The sequence below is a fragment of the Macrobrachium rosenbergii genome, chromosome 44 (genome assembly GCF_040412425.1).
Source record: "Macrobrachium rosenbergii isolate ZJJX-2024 chromosome 44, ASM4041242v1, whole genome shotgun sequence".
Taxonomy (NCBI): Eukaryota; Metazoa; Arthropoda; class Malacostraca; order Decapoda; family Palaemonidae; genus Macrobrachium; species Macrobrachium rosenbergii.
In genome coordinates, this window is record NC_089784.1 from 11,705,677 (window position 1) to 11,730,664 (window position 24,988).

The 24,988-nt window shown below is 36.7% G+C and overlaps 1 protein-coding gene across 4 annotated transcripts in view; it reads left to right on the plus strand.

The window, feature by feature from the left end:
- Positions 1–24,988, plus strand: part of LOC136829337 (serine/threonine-protein kinase SIK2-like) — a 151,456-nt gene that overhangs the window by 81,167 nt on the left and 45,301 nt on the right. For all 4 annotated transcript variants that reach the window (XM_067087743.1, XM_067087741.1, XM_067087744.1 and 1 more), the window contains one exon: positions 6,076–6,191. In XM_067087743.1, the coding sequence (XP_066943844.1) occupies positions 6,076–6,191 (116 nt within the window). The remainder of the gene's footprint in view (positions 1–6,075; positions 6,192–24,988) is intronic.

A 24,988-nucleotide genomic window follows, 5' to 3' on the forward strand; every position in this document is an offset into this window, starting at 1 on the left:
TATGTGTATTTATTATATATCGGATTATTAAGGTGAATATTTAAGCGTACATACTTTGTAGTTATACGCAACCTAGGGTACGCAAAGATTCAACCATGCAGAGTTGTACATGGCCAGCCACATATCAGCTAAGTCATACTTTTTATATTTACGCTTTTCATTTTGCAATCTATTTTACTTCATATTCATTCAATACTAGAATATATGAAATAAAAACAGGTAACCAGTTATCCACAGATAATTAATATTTAAATACACTGTTGCGTATGTGTACAGTTATATGTATTTTCTATATATTGAGAGAGAGAGAGAGAGAGAGAGAGAGAGAGAGAGAGAGAGAGAGAGAGAGAGAGAGAGAAAATTGAAGGTATTCCTGACGTCATTCCAAGGTAGCATCAGAACTGGCGTTCATTGGCTGGGAGTCTTCGTGCGTCATCGCTGGAGATTCTCATTGGCCAAGGGGTATCAATTATGAGTTGCCTTATTTAGATACCTATAAGAAAATCCGTTATTTTGACTCCATAATTACTCAAGACTGATGGTAATTTTAATCTCTGCTGAAGTGACGCATGTGCAGAAGCGGCCACAGGTCGTTTTTAAATTGCGTCCGAAACGACGATATAGCAGCTCCAAGTTGTGAATGGCGCTTCCACGCCTACACGCGGCTTGGGTAGTAGTCAAGCGCATGAGTCCCCTTAAAGTTGTAGGTCTCATACAAAGTGTTGGAGAGAGAGAGAGAGCGAGAGAGAGAGAGAGAGAGAGAGAGAGAGAGAGAGAGATTATCATGTATATAATCACCTTTATCACCACCAGTATTTTATGTGTGTCTGCTTATGTTTGCATTTTAGATCTTGTCCAGTTAATGCTCGTAGCATAGTTTACCTCTGAAGGCTAAAGGATTGTTGCAAAGTCTTTGTTCTTGGTCACTTGAAAGTTGTCAGTAGCCACAGTCGATATAAATATGTCCTTTAGAAATTTTCTGTTATATATTTACTACTTTGGAGAATTAAAAAAACACGCCTGTGTTATTTTTTTGAGCTTTTCACATCATAGTGTATGTAAGTGTGTTTGTGTGTGTGTATGCGTGTGGGTTTTTTTTTTTTTTTTTAGACATTTGGGGCAGATTTATAACAGTAAAAGAGTAACTTGAATGGCCAATTGTAAGTAACCTACACACACGTATATTCCTACGCATGTTTGTAGATACAGTCGTACACATGTGAATGTTTGTGAATGTACGAATGGAAATATTTTAATGAAGGACGCCATTCACGTATCTTTGCCATACCCTTTCATTATATTTTCCGAATATAGCTTATCCATTGAATCATCCATTGACAAAGCGTATGTTCTTTATCCGCCAGCCCATGAAGCCTTCACGCCCACGTTGCATCTCAATGTTGCAGAATTTTGTGTTTAACCATTTTTGCGTCTGTCCGTGCATGAGCGTGCGCAATTGCACACGCTATTTTGGTAACATTTTCCCCCCCTTTTTTAATTAATGATTAAAAATTACAGTAAAAATACTGAGAAGAATCTAAGACAAGGGAGTAAAAGATGCAAATAAAATTAACAGTGTTTTTTGAAATGCAGAATTTAAGCCGGGGGCGGGTTGGGGGGGGTGGCATTTTCCCTCCATTCAGCGAGAGAAGGGCTTTAGCATGACTTGTCAGACAGGGTCGGTGACCACTAGGAGGTGTCTGTCCGCCCATTTGATGTAGGGGAGGTATGGTTTGGCGGGATGCTTGCTTTACGTTGCGGAGTTCTTTTGTTTCCGGCTTGTGAATGTCTCCACATTTGGTTTTTAGTAATAATTTACTGCGTTTACGCACACAGGAGGGAAAATATCCACCTTCCCACATATGTCTTCTTTAAAGACAATGAACACGTGACCTTAAAAAAGACAGGAAATAGGTCATTAGATTATATGTTAGGTGATTTAATGGTCAGAGTGGTTACAATGTTTTAAACAATTGACCTTTGTGTTCAGAATATTCTCCCCGTATCTGTGGGAAAAGGGAGTATGATATGAGGGTGGTTCAGTATTTGGACGGACATTCCGAATTTTTAGTTTTGTCATCTGCTCCTTTCACTCGTACATCAGACTAAGAACAGCGTAGTCTTGAGGCTAGGCGTCGTTTTCTCTTGAGCAACCAGTAGCATCCAGCTTGACATATGAAGGTTGATTGTGAGGGAAAGCGACGTCAGACGTTGTTCGCCTCTGAAAATGAATGAACGGCGCTAAGGAAGGGTTTTATAAGCTTCAGTTACAGTTTGCGCTCACCTTTGTGAGCTTCAAATTTGAAGATATATGTTCTTTGAAAGTTGCCAAAATTGCTTCCTGCCGGAGTCGAGCCAAAAAGTTACTTAGAGGTGATAGCTTACAGACCGTTTTCTTTGTTTAGCGAAACTGCTCGACAAAGAAGAATTCACTGAGATATAAAAGTCAGCATAGGGGAAAACTGTATTTCTTTGTGTGTGCGGAAGTGGTGCTGTGACGAAAGCAGAGTTTCCCTTCGTACATTGCCGAGAAGCACCTGTTTTGCTGTATTATTAGCATTCCAAAAATTTCAAAGGCTGAAAACTAGGGTAAAAATCATCATGATCATTTATCCTGTGTGCCCAAGGGATGCATAGGACGTCGGCGATCTCGCTCATGATATCTCTTCTGATTCTATGTATTTAAGGGAAGATGGTTGGAATCTGTAATCCTCCTGGTTTCCCTTGATCCTCTGCATCCTCTTTGTCCCTGTGCTGTCCTGAGATGTCTATCCTGTTCTGAACAGTGAGTGCTTGAGACAGTGAAGAGAGGCAAGTGGCTGAACAACAAATTAAGGAGATCCAGAAAATAAAAGAGAAGAACAAGAATCTAAAAGTGGAACTGGGAGAAAACCCCATAGTTGCTCTAAGACATAACAGTTACAGTGGATGGACAGCAAGATGGAAGAAAGGAAGCTGAATAAAGGTAAAGTAAAAGGTTACAAATTACAAGCAGCTAGTTTCACAAGGGACGCTGCAAACAGTGCGGTGCACTGACGGCGCTACGCCTTCTGGTGTATCTCTTGAAGCTGCAAAATTCTTCTCAGATTTTTTTAAAACTATAATAAATTGCAGATGGTTGTTATTCTAGTTGATGGGGTGAAAGGCCTGTTCTCCTTCTTTTGATAAGGTTAGAAAAGCTTTTACGTTCTTTTAAGTTTAACCCTGACTTGTAACTGCTAGGTCTATGGATGGTGGCGAAATGTCCTGTCGGATTTTGCATCATAGCTATGAAACTTTTTCTTATTCCGTTCATTGTTTAGAGCAGGTTTCAAAACTTCCTGTCTTATTAGCAGAAATCAAAGAAGGGACAGAGGATAATGAGGGGAAACACGACCGGGGAATTACGACACTTATTTTTTGTCTTTGTGGAATTTTATTGTGGGTGAGTTATTAGTTTATAGTCTTCTCATGATGTGACAGAAGAAAGCCAGTGGCAGAGTTGAGTGACGTCGAGTGGGCAGAGGAGAGAAAATGAAATCGAACAGGATAAGTTGAAAGGACGTCCTTCTGTACTACATTTACGCGAATGTCTTTCATACTTATATAATCATATGTACATAAGAGTTCATTCACACACATGTGCCTATGTATTATGGTCTTTTATGTATAGTTTAATTTGGAACTATTCAGTAATAATATATTTGCCACCGTCTGTGTTACGTTATATAGTCAGCCTAATAACAAAAATTTTCATTTACATTGCATTCTAGTTCTAATGCTGAAGTTACTGAATTCATAATAGCCAAGTATCAAGAAAAGGTTTAGCAGATATGATAAAAAAAAAACCTTTGATAAACAACCAAGGGGGCTCTTAAAGAGGGAGAAACAGTAGCACTAGTTAGATTAGCAGAATTTTTAGGAGGTAGTGATTTCGGAAAACTCAGATGAGATCACTTTGGCATAATCAAAAGAAACAAGAGTGGCGTCAAGTGCAGTAGACTGTAAAACTTGTAAAGAATCTGAGCAACTGTGAAGGTAGTCAGAGGCTGAAGAGAACAATGTTCCTCCTTGGTAGGATAGACTAGTTACCGTCTAGAAATAAAGGATAAACGCCAGTCGTATATTTTGCCCTGAAGTTGAGAAGTTTGTCATAATAACAGTGACAATAATCCTCTCGAGGGAAGTCGAGGATACCAGTATCTTCAGTACCCCTACGAAAGTGGCGGTCCAAAGGGTAGGTAAGACAGAGAGACGCAAGTAACAATGGCACAGTCTTCTCAAGCCACTGTGAGAGATGGAATATTTATGTTGATACAGTGAAGGCTTCAGAGTTACACCTCAAATAATCCAACTCCCTGTGTAAACCAACACCTTTGGCGCAGGTAAACTGATCATTTTATCTAATCCCCAGTGACCTCCACACCCTCATAGATTAAAGTTCATACATCTCCATTTCCTTTCTCTTACAATGAGAGAGAGAGAGAGAGAGAGAGAGAGAGAGAGAGAGAGAGAGAGAGAGAGATTGATTGATTGATTGAAGAGGAGACAGAGTAAGCCTAAATGTTCTTTATTTAATGTATTATACAAAACCGACAACTAGTAAATGTTTTGAGGCATGATATATATTTTTTTTGTTGATGTATACTTGGATGTTTTTATATATACTCGTTCAGGATCATCTTCCCGGTCGACACCGATAAATGAATGAGATGAAATCATATAAATTTGTTCTAATGCAATGATTAAAAAAAACTTTACCTTATGATTATTGATCGAAGCTCTAAAATGAAAGCCATCGATAAGTTGTTTCATTTCATAGTTGTAGTATAATAGTGTACACCATCTGTTATATATATGCCTTACTTTTCCGTGGAGTGTGAACGAAGTGGAAGGAATTTCAGTACATGATATATGATGAGATCAGAATTAAGATGCTGAATTTTCATTGTGTTATGTTTCTTTTCAAAATGGGGATGCATAGAAAGATATTCAAGTAACTCGTGACAGGAAAGGTCTGAGTGATTAAATTACGAAAAATGTCATTTCACTCCATTTTATGGTTGTGGTGTACGCTTATTGGGATAAAAACTGGAGAGTTAGAAGCAGGGTAGTTCATTATATCGAATGAAAGCTCTCTGGGTGCGAGGTCATTGAGGCCAAAATGTTTGAATTCATATGTCGAGTAATAAGAGAAAGAGATTGGAGGTGACGTGTAAAACGTTTCTGTGTGGTTGTAACATGACAACACTCGGCAAGAAAATAAAAAACTGTTAGTAAAGGCGAGCGTAGGTTGACGAATCCGACTTGGCCCTCCATTAAATGGTTTTCTCGGAGTCTGCGTTAATTAGAAAGTCTCTTGACTGAATAAATCTGTCCTTCAGAAAAAAATATGATCAGTACAATATACGCAAGGAAATGATATACACAATGAAAGGTCAGTGAACATTTGTGAATAAAGACTTTCACTTTCCAGTTGGATTTACTTTCGTCCTTGTGAACGCAAATGAAAGTCATCTGTTAGGTTTTCCGTAAAATTAATATCAGTTTGATGAGAGTTATTCCTGCCAAACTTTCAAGGATCATATTTTCTTTCTTATATTTATGCAGTTGTCAGATCCTTAGATGTATATTTTTGTTTGATTTCAGTGGTACCAGATCTTCTGACGGCAATATACTTTTGTTTCCGCTTTTAAGTTCCACAGACAATCATGAAGATAATTAGTGGTGCATGCTGACGAATTCTCTATGATAAGAGTTTCAGTCTGAACAATAGACACATTCGCCAGTTCATGGAACTCTGCAGTAGACCTGCATTGGAGTAGTAATGGTTGTGGTTTTGTAAAACTCTACGGTAGAACTGCATAATATTTAAATAGGATGGCGCTTCATCGACGTTTATGCTCCCTTCTTTTACCACTAAATGATGTACACCTGAATGGTGCAGGTTCGGAAATGACTTACTGGTGATGGATTAACGGTGCTATTAAACCATTTTATTGTAGAGATTAATGAGTGATTAGACACTGAAATGGCCGGAAATGGTGAAATTCATGTAAATTCACTCATTCAGAATTCTTTTCTCTCTCCTTTCAGATTATATAGCTAGGTACGGTAGAATGAGCGAACCAATGGCAAGACGGAAGTTCTGGCAGATTTTGTCCGCTGTCGAATACTGCCACAACCGACACATAGTTCATCGTGATTTGAAGGTAAGGTGAATGAGGCTCAGTCCCAAGTAGTTTATGAGAGAGATCCCCAAATTTTTCCTAAAGAATGTGCATAAAATTAGTCCTGTGTTTGTCCAGTTCCCCCTTTGTATTTTCAACGCTGGGAACTGCTCTCAACTCGTTTGGGAGATGAAGCGGCGTTGTTCTAATTCTAATTTGGTGGATCTTGTAATTCCCATTTTACTAAACTGTGTAAATTTTTTTTATCATAACGGTTCTTCAAATTTCGTTATGCAGATAATGTATGTCTCAAGAGCATACGAGAAGCTCTTTGTTGCTTTCCATGAAAACAGAAAGCACTTGAAAAAGAAAATGTACCAAGGCAGCACCATTCAGACGCTCTGTTAACATTAAATTTAGCATATTTTGTCGTTAATTATTTGATTACTCAGTAGGCTTCCGCTGGCAAAGTTACTAATGTCCCGTTTCAGTGGGTTACGTTCTGTCATATGTCCTTTATCTGCAATACAACAATAACCTTTCTGTAATCTTTTTAATCACTTTAACTCACCCATTGAATCTTATAATCTCGCAAAATCCTTTAATGTTTCCAAGTTCTACCCTTCTTCTAATTCTTCAATGCCGTAATTTGCCTTTTTCGAAATAGTGATTTTCTGAAAACTGAGGCTTAAAAACGTGATTTTCTGAAAACTGAGGCTTAAAAACGTGATTTTCTGAAAACTGAGGCTTAATAACACAGTTATAGAGGCTAAAAAGCAGGTTGTGAAATGGCATCATACCAAATATAAACCCATTTCACAGGTCGAGATGGAATTTGCCTCCAGGAAATGTGTCGAATGTCTACCGTGAGAGGCAGTTATAATCCATACAAGAATATTTTCTATGTAATCCTCTATATAAAAATCACTATTATCTTGTATGGAAATCAATAATGATCTATATCACTACTCCCCAGCCTTTATTAACTCAAGATCCTATTTTCGAATACTCAATAGACGTCCCACCCCTTGCCACACTTTCTTAATAAAAAAAAATCAAAGGCTGATCGAACAATAATTATGCAACGGACATTGATGAAATACGGTATTCACAGTGCTGGAAGACATTCTCCAGACAAAAAAAAAAAAAAAATCAGATAAACTCAGATTTTGGATTCAGGATCCACCAAAAAATATTTTGCGACCCAAAACACCGTTTGTTTTAGGGATCAGTTGTCTTGCATAAAATGGTTAGTGATCCTATACATAAGAATCCGGTCTTACAACTCATAACTGATAACCATAGTCAATGGCAATAATCAATGACTACATTAAGAAAGAAACCGCCTAAAGGATTTGTTGAATGTAGCCCGACGCAGCTTTCTGAAAGGCCAAGCTCGGAATACACACTGTTACGTAATCTACAGTAAGTCCAAAAGAGAGGAGAATTCTTGTAAGAAATGCTATTTTGGTGTAAGAGAATTCTAAGCATCTTGTGGCAATTACTGGGAGTCAGATTAGTAATTTTGTTACGAGAAACCATATATTAGTGCTTTTTTGTACCGCGTGTTAGAGAGAGAGAGAGAGAGAGAGAGAGAGAGAGAGAGAAAGAGAGAGAGATTCACACACACAACCACGCAAGGAAAAGAGCTCACGGAAGCGGCTATTATGGCCGTCGATATGGTATGCCAAAAATACATGATGTTAAAGAATATCGGATGTGTGAATTGTGTCAGAGTAACCAGCTAGAAGCCTTGTTGCCGTGTACGTGTAACTGTTTCAACCCCCTCTCTCTCTCTCTCTCTCTCTCTCTCTCTCTCTCTCTCTCTCTCTCTCTCTCCATTGGCATGGTCCATTGAGATGAAATCGTTATTATGACGTCAACGGAGAGCGAGTGGAGGTGACAAGCTTTCCAACCAGAATTGTTTGGACGTTTTCTTTCCAACATTTTTATGCTTAGGAGATTTCTTGCGAGTTTGCTTGAGTATCGTCAGATATATCCTTATCTGCTCGTCTATATCATGAGCCTATTCGTAGTTTGTTTTGAAAAACTACTTGGCATTTTTTCTTCTTAACCTCCGTCTCTGTGTAACATCCTGTTGTTCTTTAGACTTCTTGAATGCTAAATGTAGAAATAGGCCTGCAATTGCTGAGCAGCACTGATTTTAATCATACGCAATTTGCTTAATCTTTCAGTCTCCGGTTTTAGCGAAAGTTGTACCGACTTCATGGCTAAGAAAGGTTACAATAACTTTAAATTACGTCATATTCTGCCTTTTAAAACTTAAGACACCCAATTATAAATATATATATATATATATATATATATATATATATATATATATATATATATATATATATATATATATATATATATATATAAAATCCGTTTTCTTCTCAGAGTATTCTAAGAATATTTCATTGGCCTTAACGAACCTCCCACACTAACTTCGAAGAAAATAGGACGACGCTTGATACTGGGGAAGGCATTGGGTGAATTAGGGCGGTGAACATAATCTGGGGGAGTTGGATTGATCTAGTCACTCTTGTAAAAATAATAGAAAACGTGGTTGCTTACGTCATCGACAAGAGTACGAGATGCCAAGTGACGCCATCAACATTTAACTAAGGTAATTCCGTCTCGCTAAGATGTGGCTCGATTAAGTGTTGAAAAGACGAACAGTTTTGGTCTGCCTGTATTTTTCTGTCGCACCTGACGTGTTACTCTGAAGAAAAAGGGAATAAATATACAGTGTCTTGCGCTGTCACTGTCACACACACACACACACACACACACACACACACACACACACACACACACACACATATATATATATATATAGAGAGAGAGAGAGAGAGAGTTGTGTATTATGAGAGAGAGAGAGAGAGAGAGAGGATTGTGTATTATACCTGGATATATATATATATATATATATATATATATATATATATATATAGAGAGAGAGAGAGAGAGAGAGAGAGAGAGAGAGAGAGAGAGAGAGAGAGTTGTGTATTATGAGCACTTGGAAATCACCGTTGAAAATGTAAATGAAAAGTTTTGTTATTAAGCTGACTATCAGACGTAACATACAGTAGACGGTGGCAAATATACCATTACTGAATAGTTCAAAATTAAACTAAACATAAAAGACCATAATATATAGGCACATGTGCGTGATTGAACTCTTATGTATACGTGATTATATAAGTATGAAAGACATTCGCGTAAATGTAATACAGAAGGACGTCCTTTCCACTTATGCTGTTCTGTTTCATTTTCTCTGTCTGGCCACTCGACGTCACTCAGCTCTGCCACTGGCTTTCTTCTGTCACATCATGAGAAGACTATAAACTAATAACTCACCCATAATAAATTTCCACAAAGACATAAAAAATAAGCGTCGTTTATTCCCCGGTCGTGTTTTCGTCTCATTATCCCCTTTCTCTTCCTTGATTTGTGCCAATAAGTCAGGAAGTTCTGAAACCTGCTCTGAAGTCAGCTACACCTTGCCGGCCACATTGTTTTTGTGCCATCTCTGTGGTACTCTTAACAGTCATATCGATAATTCAGCTGGAACATTTCAACGCCCATTGATCCGCTGGTTTAAAAATAAACTGAAACGTGGATTTAAAGATTTGTCTTCAGCTGAATAAAATTAAAATATGGCAACGCCCACGTGAGTGAGAGTCGTTATCTCTCGTCTTATCAGTTGCGGACCTTTTCTTATCAGAATTCGTTCGGAGACTCGGGTCGGGATGGAAATTTAATCTTTGTAGCCTCGGTTTTTTTTTTTTTTTTTTTTTTTTGAAGTTTCGTTTTCCAATTTTAACTTCACATTTTCCTTATCTAAAGGTAAGCTTAGATCTTCGTACCAAATCAGCTTGAGAGTTTCAGTAACAGATATAAGTTGTAGGTTTTTCGTAATGAATGGTAATTTTAGGTTTTCAGTAAATGAAGTTAAGGTTAGATTTTCCTTAACGGATATTACTTTGTATGTGCCTTTAAAGTATAGTAGATAAAGTGTAGATTATGTGTGACAGTAACGTGTTCTTATAGTTTCCATAACAGAAATTCATTTAAGATCCTAAGTCCTAAAATTTGAAACAATAAGAGCATTAAAGTACGCGGAAGACACATCATGAAAATGTCAGGTCAACTATGTTCCTTGGCCTTTCGTAGGCCTATCGCTTACTTGAACACTTTTGTTTCAAATGTTTTTTTGACTCATTAGATCCTTTTATGTTACTTTAGTTGTATTTGCTTTTAGTTTGTTCTCATTTGCGAATTTATTCATGATTTTTATTTAATTTTCCCATAATTTTTAGATTGTTTTCTCCATATAGTGATTACAGAAGCTGAAAATAAGTAGTCATAATTTTAATGGTTTCGTTCTTCTTTTTAACTTTAGATGTACTTTTTGGTATTTTTTGTAAGTTTGCGTTTTTCATGTCCCTTTTCTCGTTAAAGTGAAACCAAATTCATCTATACATAATCATATTTTCTTAGACAATGGCTTACTTGTTAACCTAGTCCTGCATATTCCTTATAAAGTGTTTCACAGATTTCTTCGCAGAATGTCTAATTGAAACTGACCAATCGTTATCAACCACATGTTGCGTACTTTCAACTTTAACTCAAGATTTTGCACAGTTTTCTCATATAGAATATTCAGTCGGCTGAATGTTCTCATGTTTGTAATATTATAGTTTATCATTAATTAACATGTGTCACAGTGTTAATGATTCATTTCCCTACATGTTTTCCCTGTTATTTATAGCTTTCGTCAAAGTGTTAATGATTCATTTTCCCCTCATCCTTCTCTTACTCTTTACTTTCGTCAGAGTGGTAATAATTAATTTTCCCATTTTTTCTCGTATTCTTTTCTAACTGTCGTCAAAGCGTTAATGATTAATTTTCCCATATTCCTTCTCTAATTATTTACTAACTTTCCTCAAAGTGTTAATGATTCCTTCTCCCACATGATTTCTCTTATTATTGACTAACTTTCGTCAAAGTGTTAATGATTCCTTCTCCCACATGATTTCTCTTATTATTGACTAACTTTCGTCAAAGAGTTAATGATTCCTTCTCCCACGTGATTTCTCTTATTATTTACTAACTTTCGTCAAAGTGTTAATGGTTCATTTTCCCCCTCATCTTTTCTCTTCTTAGGCTGTAACCGAAGTTGGCATCAGTTGGTAGTGAAATGTATGAGTGTGAAGTTATTTGCGATGTGGAGGAATCCGAGACCTTTCGATATTCGATACGCTATTTAGGTCGGTGTGATCACTGTCACCTGGGTCGTGTCATTCCGTTTCGCTTTTTTTTTTTTTTTCCTTTTTACGGGTTCATTACGAAAGACCTTTTTTTTTTCATTGTTAGCGTCGTTTTTTGAAACTGTTTCTTTGCCAGATCATTTTACATCCAATTGATGGCTTTTTTGGCAGTATATTTTCGCACTTAGATTTCTGTGAGAGTTATGTAAGATCATTTTTAGAGTTATGTAAGAAAAAAATTATTGTAAAAATTTCATTGGGCTACAGTATATAGCAGAAGTATTTTCATTGTGAAATGTTTGGAAAAAATTATAGTAAAAAATCTCGGTTTTTTACTATAATTTTTTGTTGTTGTCTTTCGTTGTTGTTGTTTTTTACACATTTTTTGTTGTTGTCGTGATTTAAAAGAAACGGGAAAAATTGTACAGAAGGAAAATTTTATTTTGATAATTTTTTTTGGAAACAGGAACTCATAAAAGTACGCCTTCAATTGCAGAGAGTCCGTTACACAAGACCATAGCCCCCAAATGGATAGTGGTAGAAAAGTGTCCTAATTATGAAGAACTCCGTATATGAGAATAAAAAAATAACGACCCTTCTTTGATAAATATGACATATGCAGTATTTAAGTGATATTGCTAAATATCCTGTCTGAAAAAAAAATGAAAGAAGTGTCTTTTGAGTATCATATCATTGACCCGTTTTCATACGATTTTAACCTTTGATTTCGTAGCCGTTGAGAGCTTGTTGCTTTTTATCTTGGCGGTTTCAGACGGAATGTGGAAAAAATCTCGCCAAGGACGATGCACTGTTTGAGCCCAGTTACAGAACAAAATTTAGAAGATGTTTATTTAGCTTGCTTGTTTCTTGCAAGTCAAAATTAGATCAGATTTCTTTTGACATACGCATGAATGACATCACTCGTTCTTGTAAACCAATCCAGATGGAGAGATATGCACCAAATTCTCGTAATAAGTTATCTTGGAGCAGTATGTCATTTTTATTCTTGTTATAATATCAAACTAACTGAACCTTTTTCAAATGACTGAGTCTAAGACCTACTTGTTAATATCCAGATCTCTATTACTTCCTTATGACAGATATGTAAAGGTCAAGAACATGAAGCTCGACTCATATAGTACCTCTGATTAGAGAATACCACAAAATGATAAAGGAAATTAGGAGTCTGTCCAAAGAAGGTTGGAGGACAGCAGTAAATTTTCATTGCTCCTGGGACGACAGAATAATGTGAAACCTTTTTTCTGCATGCAGAAAACATAAGGATTTTTAACGCTTCCTTTGTTAGGGCATTGGGTAAATTGTTATTAAGGCCAGTGACCCAAAGTCACTGGGGTTGCAGTGAGTTTTGTAAACTGCTCTGTTTGACCTATTCCATTTGTAGTTGATGTCTCATCTAAGATTTTACTTTCTAAAAATAGTATTCCCTCCAACTGACGCTGAGGATGGTCTCCTTCCCAAACCTTGGACCTTTTTATCTAAAGCTTCATTGAAAACTAGCGATAAATAAGCCTAGCTCTGACATTAAACTTGCACAATTTCTTTGACATTTAAAAATCATCTCACGTGATCTCCTGACAGAGAAAAAGTACCCTATAACCTGGTTAGTATGGATCGCTTTTATCCATAGCATAGTTTGTGGAACTCGCCAGTTATATCTGATATATAGGAAAGAATCTGGGAAGGTTCTCTGTTCACTACCCTCTTTCATGGCTCCATTAAAAGGAAACAGTTTAATTTCATGATGGTTTTTCATAGTGATGTAAACTGTACTTTTTTGGAAACCACCTCTCTCTCTCTCTCTCTCTCTCTCTCTCTCTCTCTCTCTCTCTCTGTCTGTCCGTCAGTGAGTCATCAAGACTATTTTTGTTCGTACGCCGACTGCCAATTATACGTAACCACGTTTTTCTTAAGTACGCTGTACAAGTCAGTCTTCACTTGCATATATTGGAATTCGTTTTATCTGCAGGAAGACCAAATGCGTCATCAGCTGCATTTGAAAGGTGATGCACTAATACTTCGAATATCTTATATTAATTCCTTTTCATTCTTATACTTCGTTCCTTTTTTTTTTAAATCGAGGTGAATGGGGTCCAGTGACCTACTAATTTGTTAAGGCTTACCTTTATTCTTCATAATTTGCCCCATAATTGTAGCTAAATGTTAAGAGAAACGTCAACTGTAGCACAGTCAGGAGATGAGTTCTGGTCAAGTATGGTGTCATTATTTAAATAACCAGCTTGTTTTCTAAGCAACATACATATTGCATACGTGTAACAATTATAGTAGAGGCCAAAAATACTGCCCAGAAGAACAGCAGGTTACAGTTTCATAGTCGTCAAAATGCCCGTGAGTAACTACTGTGCCGCGTGTGTTAGAAATTCAGTAATGACAATAAGAATTATCCAGCCAATTCACATCAATCTGGGTTTGAAAATGAGAGTCAGAATTAACAGTCAGCAGGAGCACTAAAGTCAAAACCAGTCATACGGAATTCTGAACAAATTCTAAGAATAAAGGTAATAAAATTAGGCACATCACTTGTTGAAGTCCAGTGTTAGTAAATGTTAATAAATATGAGTCAAGAATTAGAAGTAAAAAAAAATTCGCTTTGTCGGTTTATCTTGTAAGTGAAAGCAATTACCGGTACAATAGTTATTTTGAATATTCGCTTAGTGTACCCTACCATCGAAAATTGCAATGATATGCTTTGCTGCGAAAGGACTGGCATAAATACCAATAAAATATATATCATTGGCAGGGCAATTCATCCAGCTTTTACAAGGTGCAAAATAAATTATATCTCTTGATAATGTTGATTTTTGCGATTTTTTTTACTACAAAATAAGGACATTTTTATTGTAGCTGACTACAGGTCATCATTTTAACCCTTTATTTCTGCTTTTTATGTGTTTTAAGCTACTGAGAAGAAAATGTAAGCAATTCAGATTTTAAAGTAAAACCAGTTCATCTTTAAAAACTAGTGACCTGCAGCTTACCACTAAAGATTTACATCTATAATTAAGTTCTGTATAGAGAATCTTGAAGTATTTTCATATTAATCCATATTTTAATATGGAATGATCGGTTTAAACACTATACAACTGTATATCTTTGGAATAGCAATTTTTTGCATGGTGAAAAAAAAATTCATTTTTACCACATTTTTGTGTTAGCTAAATTCAGATCGTAATTTTTCACCATTTATATACGTTATTTTGCCCTTTTGAGCGTAATGTTATCAATTTAACACCAGAATGAAATCATATTATGAAACCTAACTTTGCCCAGACCATTCAAAGAGAAATATCGCCAAATGCAAACCCGGTCTGTGAGTGAAGGTCTTTGAGAGCAGTTTCAAAAACTCGTAGTTGCCGTAAGTTTCGCTGAACCCGACGTTTCGTGAAACTAGCGTTTCTTTGAACAGGTTGGTCGGCAGACATATCGTCAAGAGCCTGTTTCATATTTCTCCTTACCTCGTCTTAGGTAATATATCGATGATATTAGTAGCTTCTTGGTCTGGTTAAAGTATTCATTATCATTATCTTGTTTGTATGTTATGAATCCAAGAATTTTTTTCAAAATATGTTTGTTGCGTCTGTATTGAAATTTGGATTTATTTGGCCTAGGATGGAAATTCTTAATCCACATATATATATGTGTGTATATATATATATATATATATATATATATATATATATATATATATATATATATATATATATATATATATATGTCTCACTTGTAACCCCGTTCAAGATATGCAGCTTGCATGTAAGAAACGAAATAAAAAAAAAAAATTCTCTTAAAGTCCGTGAAATTCGCTCTTACTGAACGTGGCTTAAGGAAACTGCTGCATAATGGGTTTGCTTATATTGTTGGCAAAAAGGCTGATATTACGTGTTGGAAATGCAAGGAAAGAGGAGAATGTGGAGAGCGATTTAAAGCAGTGCTTGTTATTGTTACGTGAAAATAAAGTTAGTTTTAAGGGAAGCCAATAAAAGAAAATACATAAACAGGATTTGGACTTTAATGTCAGGATTGACAGTAAAAAAAGTTATGAAATTGCCTTGGAAAAAGCTGTTGGACTATAAATTACTTGTCATTTCCGAAGTCAGTAGGTGTGGTTCGAAGGTCGTGTGCATCTCTTGACGCTCAAATTTACTTTTACCAGTGTGGAACTTTAAATTTGGTTAGTAGGCCGTAGGAAATTATTTGCATTTATTTATTTTATTATGAAAATTGTTTCCTTTATTGAAATAAGGAATGTTCAAGTTTACCGTTTTTTGTTTGAACAGTGTATTAGCCTATGTATAGTTTTGCTAAAAAAAAAATCACTCATTTGGTCTCACAGAATTTTATCAACTAAGAGAAATGTAACTTCAGAAGCCTAAATACCGCCAGCTTCCTAATGCGTATATTATAAGTTACAATTATATTACACTTAATTATTTGATTCAAGTTTCCACGATTCCGTTCATTATAAATCCATTCCAGTACTGGGAATTATCTTTTGTTTTGGCAACGTTCATCGTGAGAGACCGACGGAATTCGTTTTAACGTTATACTTAAAACTGATTAAGTTACAAACGTCTGCAATCGTTAAAAAGGAGTTTCATGTCCTTGAGAACTAACTAAAAATCATCACCCTTTTAGAAAGTGTAGTACTGTATAGAGTATCGCCCAGAAGTCCGTGATATCACTGAAAAATTTTGACTCACGTTTACAAAGAGCACGGCAGACAAAGCACAAGATAATTTGGAAGCGATTGAGAATTACCGATACACGTTAGTGAACTTTTTTTGTCATGAATTTAATCTTTAACAAATTTCCTATTGCAAGTTATATTTAGCTACTCTTATTTTGGTGTAAGGTTTTCGTTTTAAATCAGACCGAAGAAAATGCACATTATTTCGTATCATGAGCATTGAGAACTTACAGTAGCTTATGTCATGATGTTGACTTATCTTTTAAAAGTTCATTCTTAAGGGTTAAAATTATAGTCGAATCTAAATTATGAAATTCAGAATTTTGAGTCTGCATTCATGAGTTCTGTATAATAATTCAACTTCTAATTCATCTAATTCACTACATTAGGAAACACAAGCCAAGTCTGCCTAAGTGACAGACCCAGAGACACCTTATTCAAAAAAAAAAAAAAAATTATAACCCAACAAAAAAATTAAAGGCCTTTGTGGGGGAGGGACCTATAAAATGGATATGAGGGCATCCAAAATTAAGAAATTGCTATGAATACATCGAAAATGTTTATCAATAAATTTACTTTTTTTTACGTAGTATACTGAGTGGGACAAAAAGTACGTTTGAAGAAGCTTAGGTATTGTACGCGTTTTCGATTCAAAATGACGTTCCATACAGAAATTCTTGGTTAGTGCATGGAAGGGAAACTTACTGCAATTGTAAATTTAAAACATAAAACTTGCAGTGAACTAACCTTAGGAACATGTATCTGCAAATGGCATTCACACACACAGGTTTTGCTGGAGTGAAGAATTTTCATGAAGGTTCATTCCTTCAGTAGAGGGTTGTTCCTCCTGCGCTGAATACATTTCCATGGGAATGGTCAGATAAAGCAGAGGAACTGCGCTGCCATGTCTTATTTTTAGTTAATAGTACCAATATCTATTTCAAAACTCGTTGGAGAATCGTAACTTGGGTTTTTTGAAGCTCGGGACCATGGAATGTAGTGATTGCATAATTCCATAGCTTGAATTTCTTGTACTATTTTGGTGCCCTGCTCTGTATATTTAAATATGTAGTGTAAAAGCTTCGTTTTCAAGTTTGAGTGTGTAAAGTGGATAGAAAGTGAGAACGACTGGAGTCATTCAGAGAGAAATAAGTATCGGTAAGACAGCTGATTTCAAAACTGATTAAACGAGGACGTTTATTTGACAAGACACATAACCGGACTGTGGGTTTGCATCTTGAAATGTGTAGGACCATGGAGTTGGCAACCCAGTATCATTATCTAGCACAAGTCCGAATGAAACGAGAAAAAGGAGAGGGGAGGTAGGCCTGCTTAAAGGATGTAGGGTTGTGTGTCAGGAGTCGTGGAATTCGGTAAATAGGTCTAGATCTTGGCAGTATAGTAAATTAAGTCGCCGGAGCATGCAATCTGATCATTACTGATTTTACTGATTTCCACTGAATAAATGTGAGAAGAGATGGCTGGATGCTCAGCAGGTCATCATATTTATCATGATTTGTTTAGCACATTGTTTAACTGATCTAATTATTCTTTTATAGAAATATTCATCAGTAAGCAAACAAAGGCTGTTATTCGTCAACTACAGTGTAGGTAATCGAGAGTTTAAGACTCAAGAACATAGGCTGTGTGCACAAGTGAATATGTGTGGACGTTCTTTCTCTCTTATCCAATTTAGACTCGTTGTCATAGCCTGAACAGCTAGATTTATTCGAGGTTTTATTAGCATTTGTATTTGTAGCGCCATTCATAATATAGTCTCTCATTTACTAGAATTAAAATATTATCTGCTACTCCTCTTGCTTCCGGTCTCTTGTTTTCAGCAGCGTTCAGGGTCAGATCGCGACGTCAAAACATTAACTAAAGTGTGAAAACTTTTATCAGATAGGAGAGGCTGCGTGAAATTCCATTAGACTAGACACAATTGAATTAGGTAGAATGATGACGTATTTGAAATCCGAGAATAATGAAGTAGATTTCATAATACCTGATTTTCGCGTGTGAGTGAGTCTTACAATGCGATTGTGGTTAAGTTTCATTCTAGTGTAGACTGCACCTTTCTCCTCCGTTGCGTAACGTTTAAAGTGACCTTTCTTTGAGTTAAGGTTTGGAATTTACTTATTTAGATTATAGTTGAACTACGCATGGTTTTGATGGCGATTGTTGACTTTTCTATCATGGATGTAGCCTAGGAAAGGGGTAGTAACACCTGTTTTCATTTCGTAACTTAAGAAAGAAAACGACAGACGACTAGGCTTAGATTAACTTTGTATTCTAAACTTCGTTTTGAGTTATATGTCAAGGAAGGTTAATGATACCTTTTCTTTGTAAGAAGCTACGGTTTCTATGTTTATTTTGTATATATTTCTTTTGTTCTGAAACCGTAGCGTAACGGCATTTCCAATTTTAAAGTCAAGTTTGTCAAAAGCATAAACCTCTTCGATGCTTTGGCAACTTGCAACATTATTTAGTACTCTTTCTTTCTTTTCTGTGTGTGCGTGCGTGCGTGGTTTTTTTGTTTGATGTAAACAAAACAAGTTCATCCATTCGGCAGATCAGTCTCTCTCTCTCTCTCTCTCTATTCGATAACTTCATGTCTCTGCTACTGATCGGTCTAGACTCCCATAGACAACCAATCACCTTACGGCTAAATCCCCAAGGTTTGACCTCTCAGGTAACGAGCTTCCTATGACGTCATCGGGGAATCAAGAGAGCGCTGAGGAGAGAGAGAGAGAGAGAGAGAGAGAGAGAGAGAGAGAGGGGGTTGGGGGTGGAGTCGGTTGGGTTGTCGGGGTCGGAGGAGGGGAGATTTGGGAAAAGGGGAGGAGTGTAGATTTAGTGAGGGGAAAGCGGAGGCGTCGGAATTTTGTTATCTAATTCGCATCGAACTGATCGTTTCTTTTTGGTAGATGGTGGCCAATTTCGGATGACCTTCATTTTAGTCACGGATATACATGAGATGGCTAAGAGAAATACATGTCTAAATTTTTTAGTCTTTCCGAAATCGCTGGATTATATTCAAGTTTGAAATGGGAAACTTGATATGTCATAAACTCTAGTTAGCGTGAGTCTTTGAAAGGTTTTGAATGGCTTGTTAAACATCTAAACCACTTGAGAGAGTTAGAGAATGGTAGGCTTATAAAAAGTCGAAAGGCACAGGGAGCAAGATTTCAACAAAAGATTTTGTATGTTAAACGTCTTCTGACAAAACATACTTGTAAATGTTCATTGTTGTGCAGTTTATCTTGAAAAAATATTGTTTTTTTTTTGGGGGGGGAATATTTATCAAAGTTCTCTGAGAAGCAAGCTCAGAGAAATTTTGTTATGTAATGCCATTTTACAGGTATCACCTTTACGAGAGTTGTCATGTGTGCAGTATACCTTGTATAGTTTCTCAGAGGAGGTAGTTTCACTTGAAGAGGGTTAGCACTTTCTTCAATGAGTGTGCAGTCAATAGTAGCTCACTCGAGGGGCAAATGTACCCTAATCCTCCCCAGACTTCAATCATGCAAGCTTGAATGAGGCAGGTTCACCGTTGGGTACATCCGATGATGCCAATTTGAAGATCATTATTTGAGTGTTCTTGAGGTAAAATCAACGATCTCGTAGGGTTCAAAGACCACATCAGGAGTCTTTGTTGATTGCTTTTGTTTTTTATGGCAAAAAGTGAATATGTCAGTTGATTTTTATGAAAGATTGATCAGAAATGGGACAGAAAGCTTCACTTTTTTTTATGAAGAAACATACTTGCCATTTCGCTTAAGAAAAATCTGATCAGTAAGCGTCTTTGCCCAGCGAACTCAGAGAACATAGTACATGAGTTTTGTTAACATCCGAGGATGGAATCTTCGCGCTGATCCTCTTTTTATTTCTTGAAGGTTATATTTAACTGTATTTTAACGGATTTTTTTTATATATATGGTGAAGACCTTTACTAGATGCAGTATTTTGTACTGTTCCATTCAAATGGCAGCTGGCTGTTGGCAAAGGCCTATATACAATTACAAAAGCTGTGGACCCAATGCATCTTGATTTGAAACCTCAGCCTGAGTTTGCGTATGTTTTAAATGTTCCTTCATTCAGTATTTTTGCCCTCCAGGAATTAAAGAATTCTCGGAATACCCAGGTAAAACTGAAATAATAACGCAAATAAAAATAAGTGAAAAGAAAGAAAACACCAGTGAAAAGCATTAGCATTATAGGTAATCGGAGATATGCCTCTCGGACAAAAAGTGAAAATACTACAGTATTTGTATCGAAGAACGATCTCAGCTTCCCCAGCAAATGTATAGGTATGGTTTGTATGAAAGGCAGCTACCTCAGCAGGAACACACTCGCACAAAACTTAGTGAGTTTCCTACCAGGAAGCAAATGCGTCAGCGTCAGCGAACTGAGGAATCATTTTTAAATGGCTGCAACCCACCAGACACCGAAAAACGAAGTTGCATTAATTCTAATGCTAGATAGTGTCAGTCTGTGATCATCTTGGTAAGGTGGAGAAGCGGTTGTTAGGCATGGCTTCTGTAACTAGCATCGTCTTTTGACGAGGTATTTTTCTTGGAAGAAGGTCTTTGAGGGTCTCATTATTTTTTCAGTGAATATTCCTTAGAAAATGCGCAGTACCAGTAGACCATTATAAAAGCGTGTTTTGGGATGATTTGGTCATGTGGGAAGAATACAGGACAAAGGGGTAGTGAAAAAGATGTATAAATCGTTAAAGTTAAGAGGGAGAATGAAGAGGCGAAGAAGAAGAAGACCTAGAAAGTTGGGAAAAGATGGCAGGTAAGAGGTCTAGGAAAGAAGGGTATACCAGATAGATGTACAATACAGTAAATGTCATAATGCCTGATAAATCAAGCGTGCTGCTGATGAGCCTTCTGTTTGGGTTTATGAAGTGAGTGGCTGATGTAGCGGGAGATTTGTACAAACGGGGTTCATCCACGAGTTAGCAGTCAAAGTATGAATGTGGCAGTGACCAATGTGTTGTTTTTCTCTCGAGCCATCTCCCCTTAGTGGAAAAGGTTTAATCACACACACACACACACACACACACGTCTGTGTGTGCACGCACGCCGTCTGCAGATGAACTGTGGATGGTGAGGATTTATCGCTGACGTTTCCTTAATGTAAAGCCATACTTTTGAAAGCTACATTTCTTAAAGTAATCAGTGTTGTCGTGTGATGACGTATCGCGAGACACCTTGCCCCGTCTTCCTTTCGTGGACGACCTTCTTAATTCACGTGATGATTCCTGATGCAGTTATTTTTTACATTCTGCTTCAACCTCTCCTCACGTACAGCGTGTTCCCATGTACATTTGACCACAATAATAGTAAAATATTGATTTGTTGATGTTATTGTGGTCAGTGAATCCTGCTATTGATTTTGGTTTCATGTTTTGTCCTTGAACTTTGTGAATATTTGATTGCTTCTACTTTTTAAAGCATTTCTAAAAATATTGTTAGTTACTACTCTACTACTACTGCTATTGCCTATGATACTCCACTCTTGGCTCTGCTGGAGTTAGTTGTGTTATTGTTGGCACATCTTTATTACAAAAGAATAGGGTAAAAAAAATGCTCTCAACTTATTGAGCGCCCTTAGCCTTAGCCCGGTGCACACGACTTCGGACGGACGCAGTATCGGTCACGTGAGCGAACATACCCGTGCGCCGGCGAGCTGCCTCCAGTCCCTCGTCCCCCATAATGCATTCTGGGTGTCCTCGTCTTACACGAATTGCTTCGGCTGCCTGAATGACGTCAGTAGTTCGTGTACTGTCTCCCTTCGCGACCCTAAAACGTTTTTCAGTGGCGCTTCGCTTTTCCTTTTTTCTCTGGGTTATTCTTAATCTTTCCCCCACCTCTCTCTCTCTCTCTCTCTCTCTCTCTCTCCCCTTTCTTAGTTAATGCAGGAAGTAGTGAGTATTGTCTTGTATATTGTGGTTTAGAAAATTTTTTTGCTGAAATTCAATTTTTCCCCACTCTTGGGAGCCGTTATTTACCTACGGTATTGCTGTGCAACAAGATAACCAAAATAAATGTTAGATCTCATTTCTTTTGTTTCGTTGCTTTTGTGGATCACTGGTAACAATATGCAATTCATTGCATTTATGCTGGCTAGCACAGATGTTGCTTTTTCGTTCTGCTTTGTCATGATTGCCTTACATCCATTCATTTGGAAGGTAGTGGGATGATCTGAGGTTGTTGCCAAAAGTGTCGGCGTATTGTTACATATTATTTTGAGAGCTTATTTGTTTATTTTGTGCAGTATTTATCCGTGGCGGCGCCGCGTCCAGTATTTCTGTTACTGGAGTGTATAGGTTTAGCTGTTAATGAACTCTAAATCAATCTCGATTCATTTGTTAATAATGGACTTTGTTATTTTGGCATACGGGTACAGGTATTGTGATGCAAAGAAATTAACTTGTCTAGGCCTAGTTGCTCATCACTGCATCGTCATTATCGTACAAGGAAGTCGACCACTGTAGTATTCTCTCTCGGATCAGAGGCGTTTTCTCGTCTCCTCCATTCTCCATCTGTTGGTTTCCTTACTTGTTTTCTTACGTGGCTATACTCAAAATGTTTAAAGGACTACGATTATTTACAAGGTTTTTCTGTAACGTTACCTTTTAAACACAGCTGTGAAAACTGTTCGCTAACATTGAAAAAGAACTTTGTACCAAGAGCAGGATTTTTTTAATACCTAGGCCTACGTAAGGCTTCTGATTCTCGTAAGCGTTTGTTTGTTTGCTACTTGCAGAAAGAAAATACTGTTTTCCGCGTGTATGGTTCGTAAAATATATTTGTAAATTAAATATGTTTTCCATAAAATGAAAAACTTTCTTATTTACCGTGGTTGATTTCAGACAAATTTGAGATAAATTTGGCAGCTGAAGCAGTGGATAAAGCTGTCTTACAGTTGGTTATTGAATCCTATGCTAGTGGGAATATATGTATGCTTGTTGGTATCGGTTGTCAGCAATCAGTAACTCACAGTTGTCTTATGCCTGACGGAAAAAATAAAACAATATATGATTAAATTTGACTAAAAGGAAAAGCAGAAATCACTCATAAGAGGGACTTTTTGGAATGGAAGCTTCTTTCTCACATGGCCGATTAATAAGTAATAGGAGGGTATGTCTCACCAAACTTATATTTCTCTTCTATTATGCGCCGCAATTTTTATAATATTCCTGTGAATTAAGCAAATAAAAGTTGTTTATTGTTCCGGCTTTTAATGGCAATAGTGTTGATGTAATTCAAATCAAATTTCATATCCCTCAACTGCAGTTCAGAAATTATTAAATTATTTATATTTTCATCTGTTTTATCCCTTTTCCCCATACCTTCAAGTAAGAAACGGTGGCTGAAATAAGATAATCACCTCAGATCTTTTAAAATTCACAGTTTTCGTGTCCCCTCATCAGTTAACAATAGGTCTCGCTGTTGATACAGGTCGAGCTCGCGCTTTAATGACGTCATCGCACGTAGTCTATAAACTTGTGGAACTTCTGTGACGCCGTTCTTTCTCCCGCGTCTTTGATAACTCTAATTTCCCTGAACTCATCGATTCGCCTTTGTTTCTTTATTGCGATTTGGGTTTCTTCGCCTCAGGGCGGAAGGTACTGAGTCCTTTTTATTCTGGACGTCGCAAAAATAAATTTGACTCTGATGACGTTAAGGCTTGGTCTTCTTACAGAGGCTCTGTCGCCGAAAATACTCCCGAACACCACATGATAACATCTAAGGTCTCGGTTTGTCGTTAATATTGCTTGTTTTCAGAAGTGCTCTTCTTTCTCTCTTCTCGTTCCAGTATTCTTACGGTTTTTTTTTTTTTTTTTTCATTTCTCTCCCTTTTTCTTGCTTTGTTAGAAAGGAAGTTGAGAGCAGAGTATATCTTTTGATGACGTCAGTAGACTCCCGAACTGTTCTCCACCAATAGAATAAGTGGAGAGAGAGGCCACTATGTCATGACGCTAATATCGATCGTCTCCAATTGGATTTCTCTGAGGTCACAAGACGAAGATAGAGCAGTGTTGCCAACACTGATTTTTGCTCTCTCTCTCTCTCTCTCTCTCTCTCTCTCTCTCTCTCTCTGCCGAGTCTCGCGTGTGGTGCCTCGCTAGGGCCCTGCACGGAAGGAGCCATGACGTCATTAGAATTTTTGATGACGTCAGAAGACACCACACGCTAAATGGGGATGGGGTCCATGTGAGTTCGGGAAGGGGGGCGAGGGGGCTGGGTGCCGGGAGAGTAACCAATTGGGTGACGACCAATAATACCTGTGGACATTGATTACATTCTCTCTCTCTCTCTCTCTCTCTCTCTCTCTCTCTCTCTCTCTCTCTCTCTCTCTCTCTCTATATATATATATATATATATATATATATATATATATATATATATATATATATATATATATATATATATATATATATATATATATACACACATATGTATGTATATAAATAAATCATTTTCCCATATATATATATATATATATATATATATATATATATATATATATATATATATATATGTATATATGTATATAAATAAATCACTTTTCCCATACACATACACATATATATATACACATATATATATATATATATATATATATAAATAACTTTTGCCCATATACAAAAAAAAAAAAATGTATATATAAATATATATATATATATATATATATAATTATATATATATATATTCGCTTTTATATTTGTATATGTAAATATATGTTTGCATATATATATATATATATATATATATATATATATATATATATATTCACTTTTGCCCATATATATATACATATAC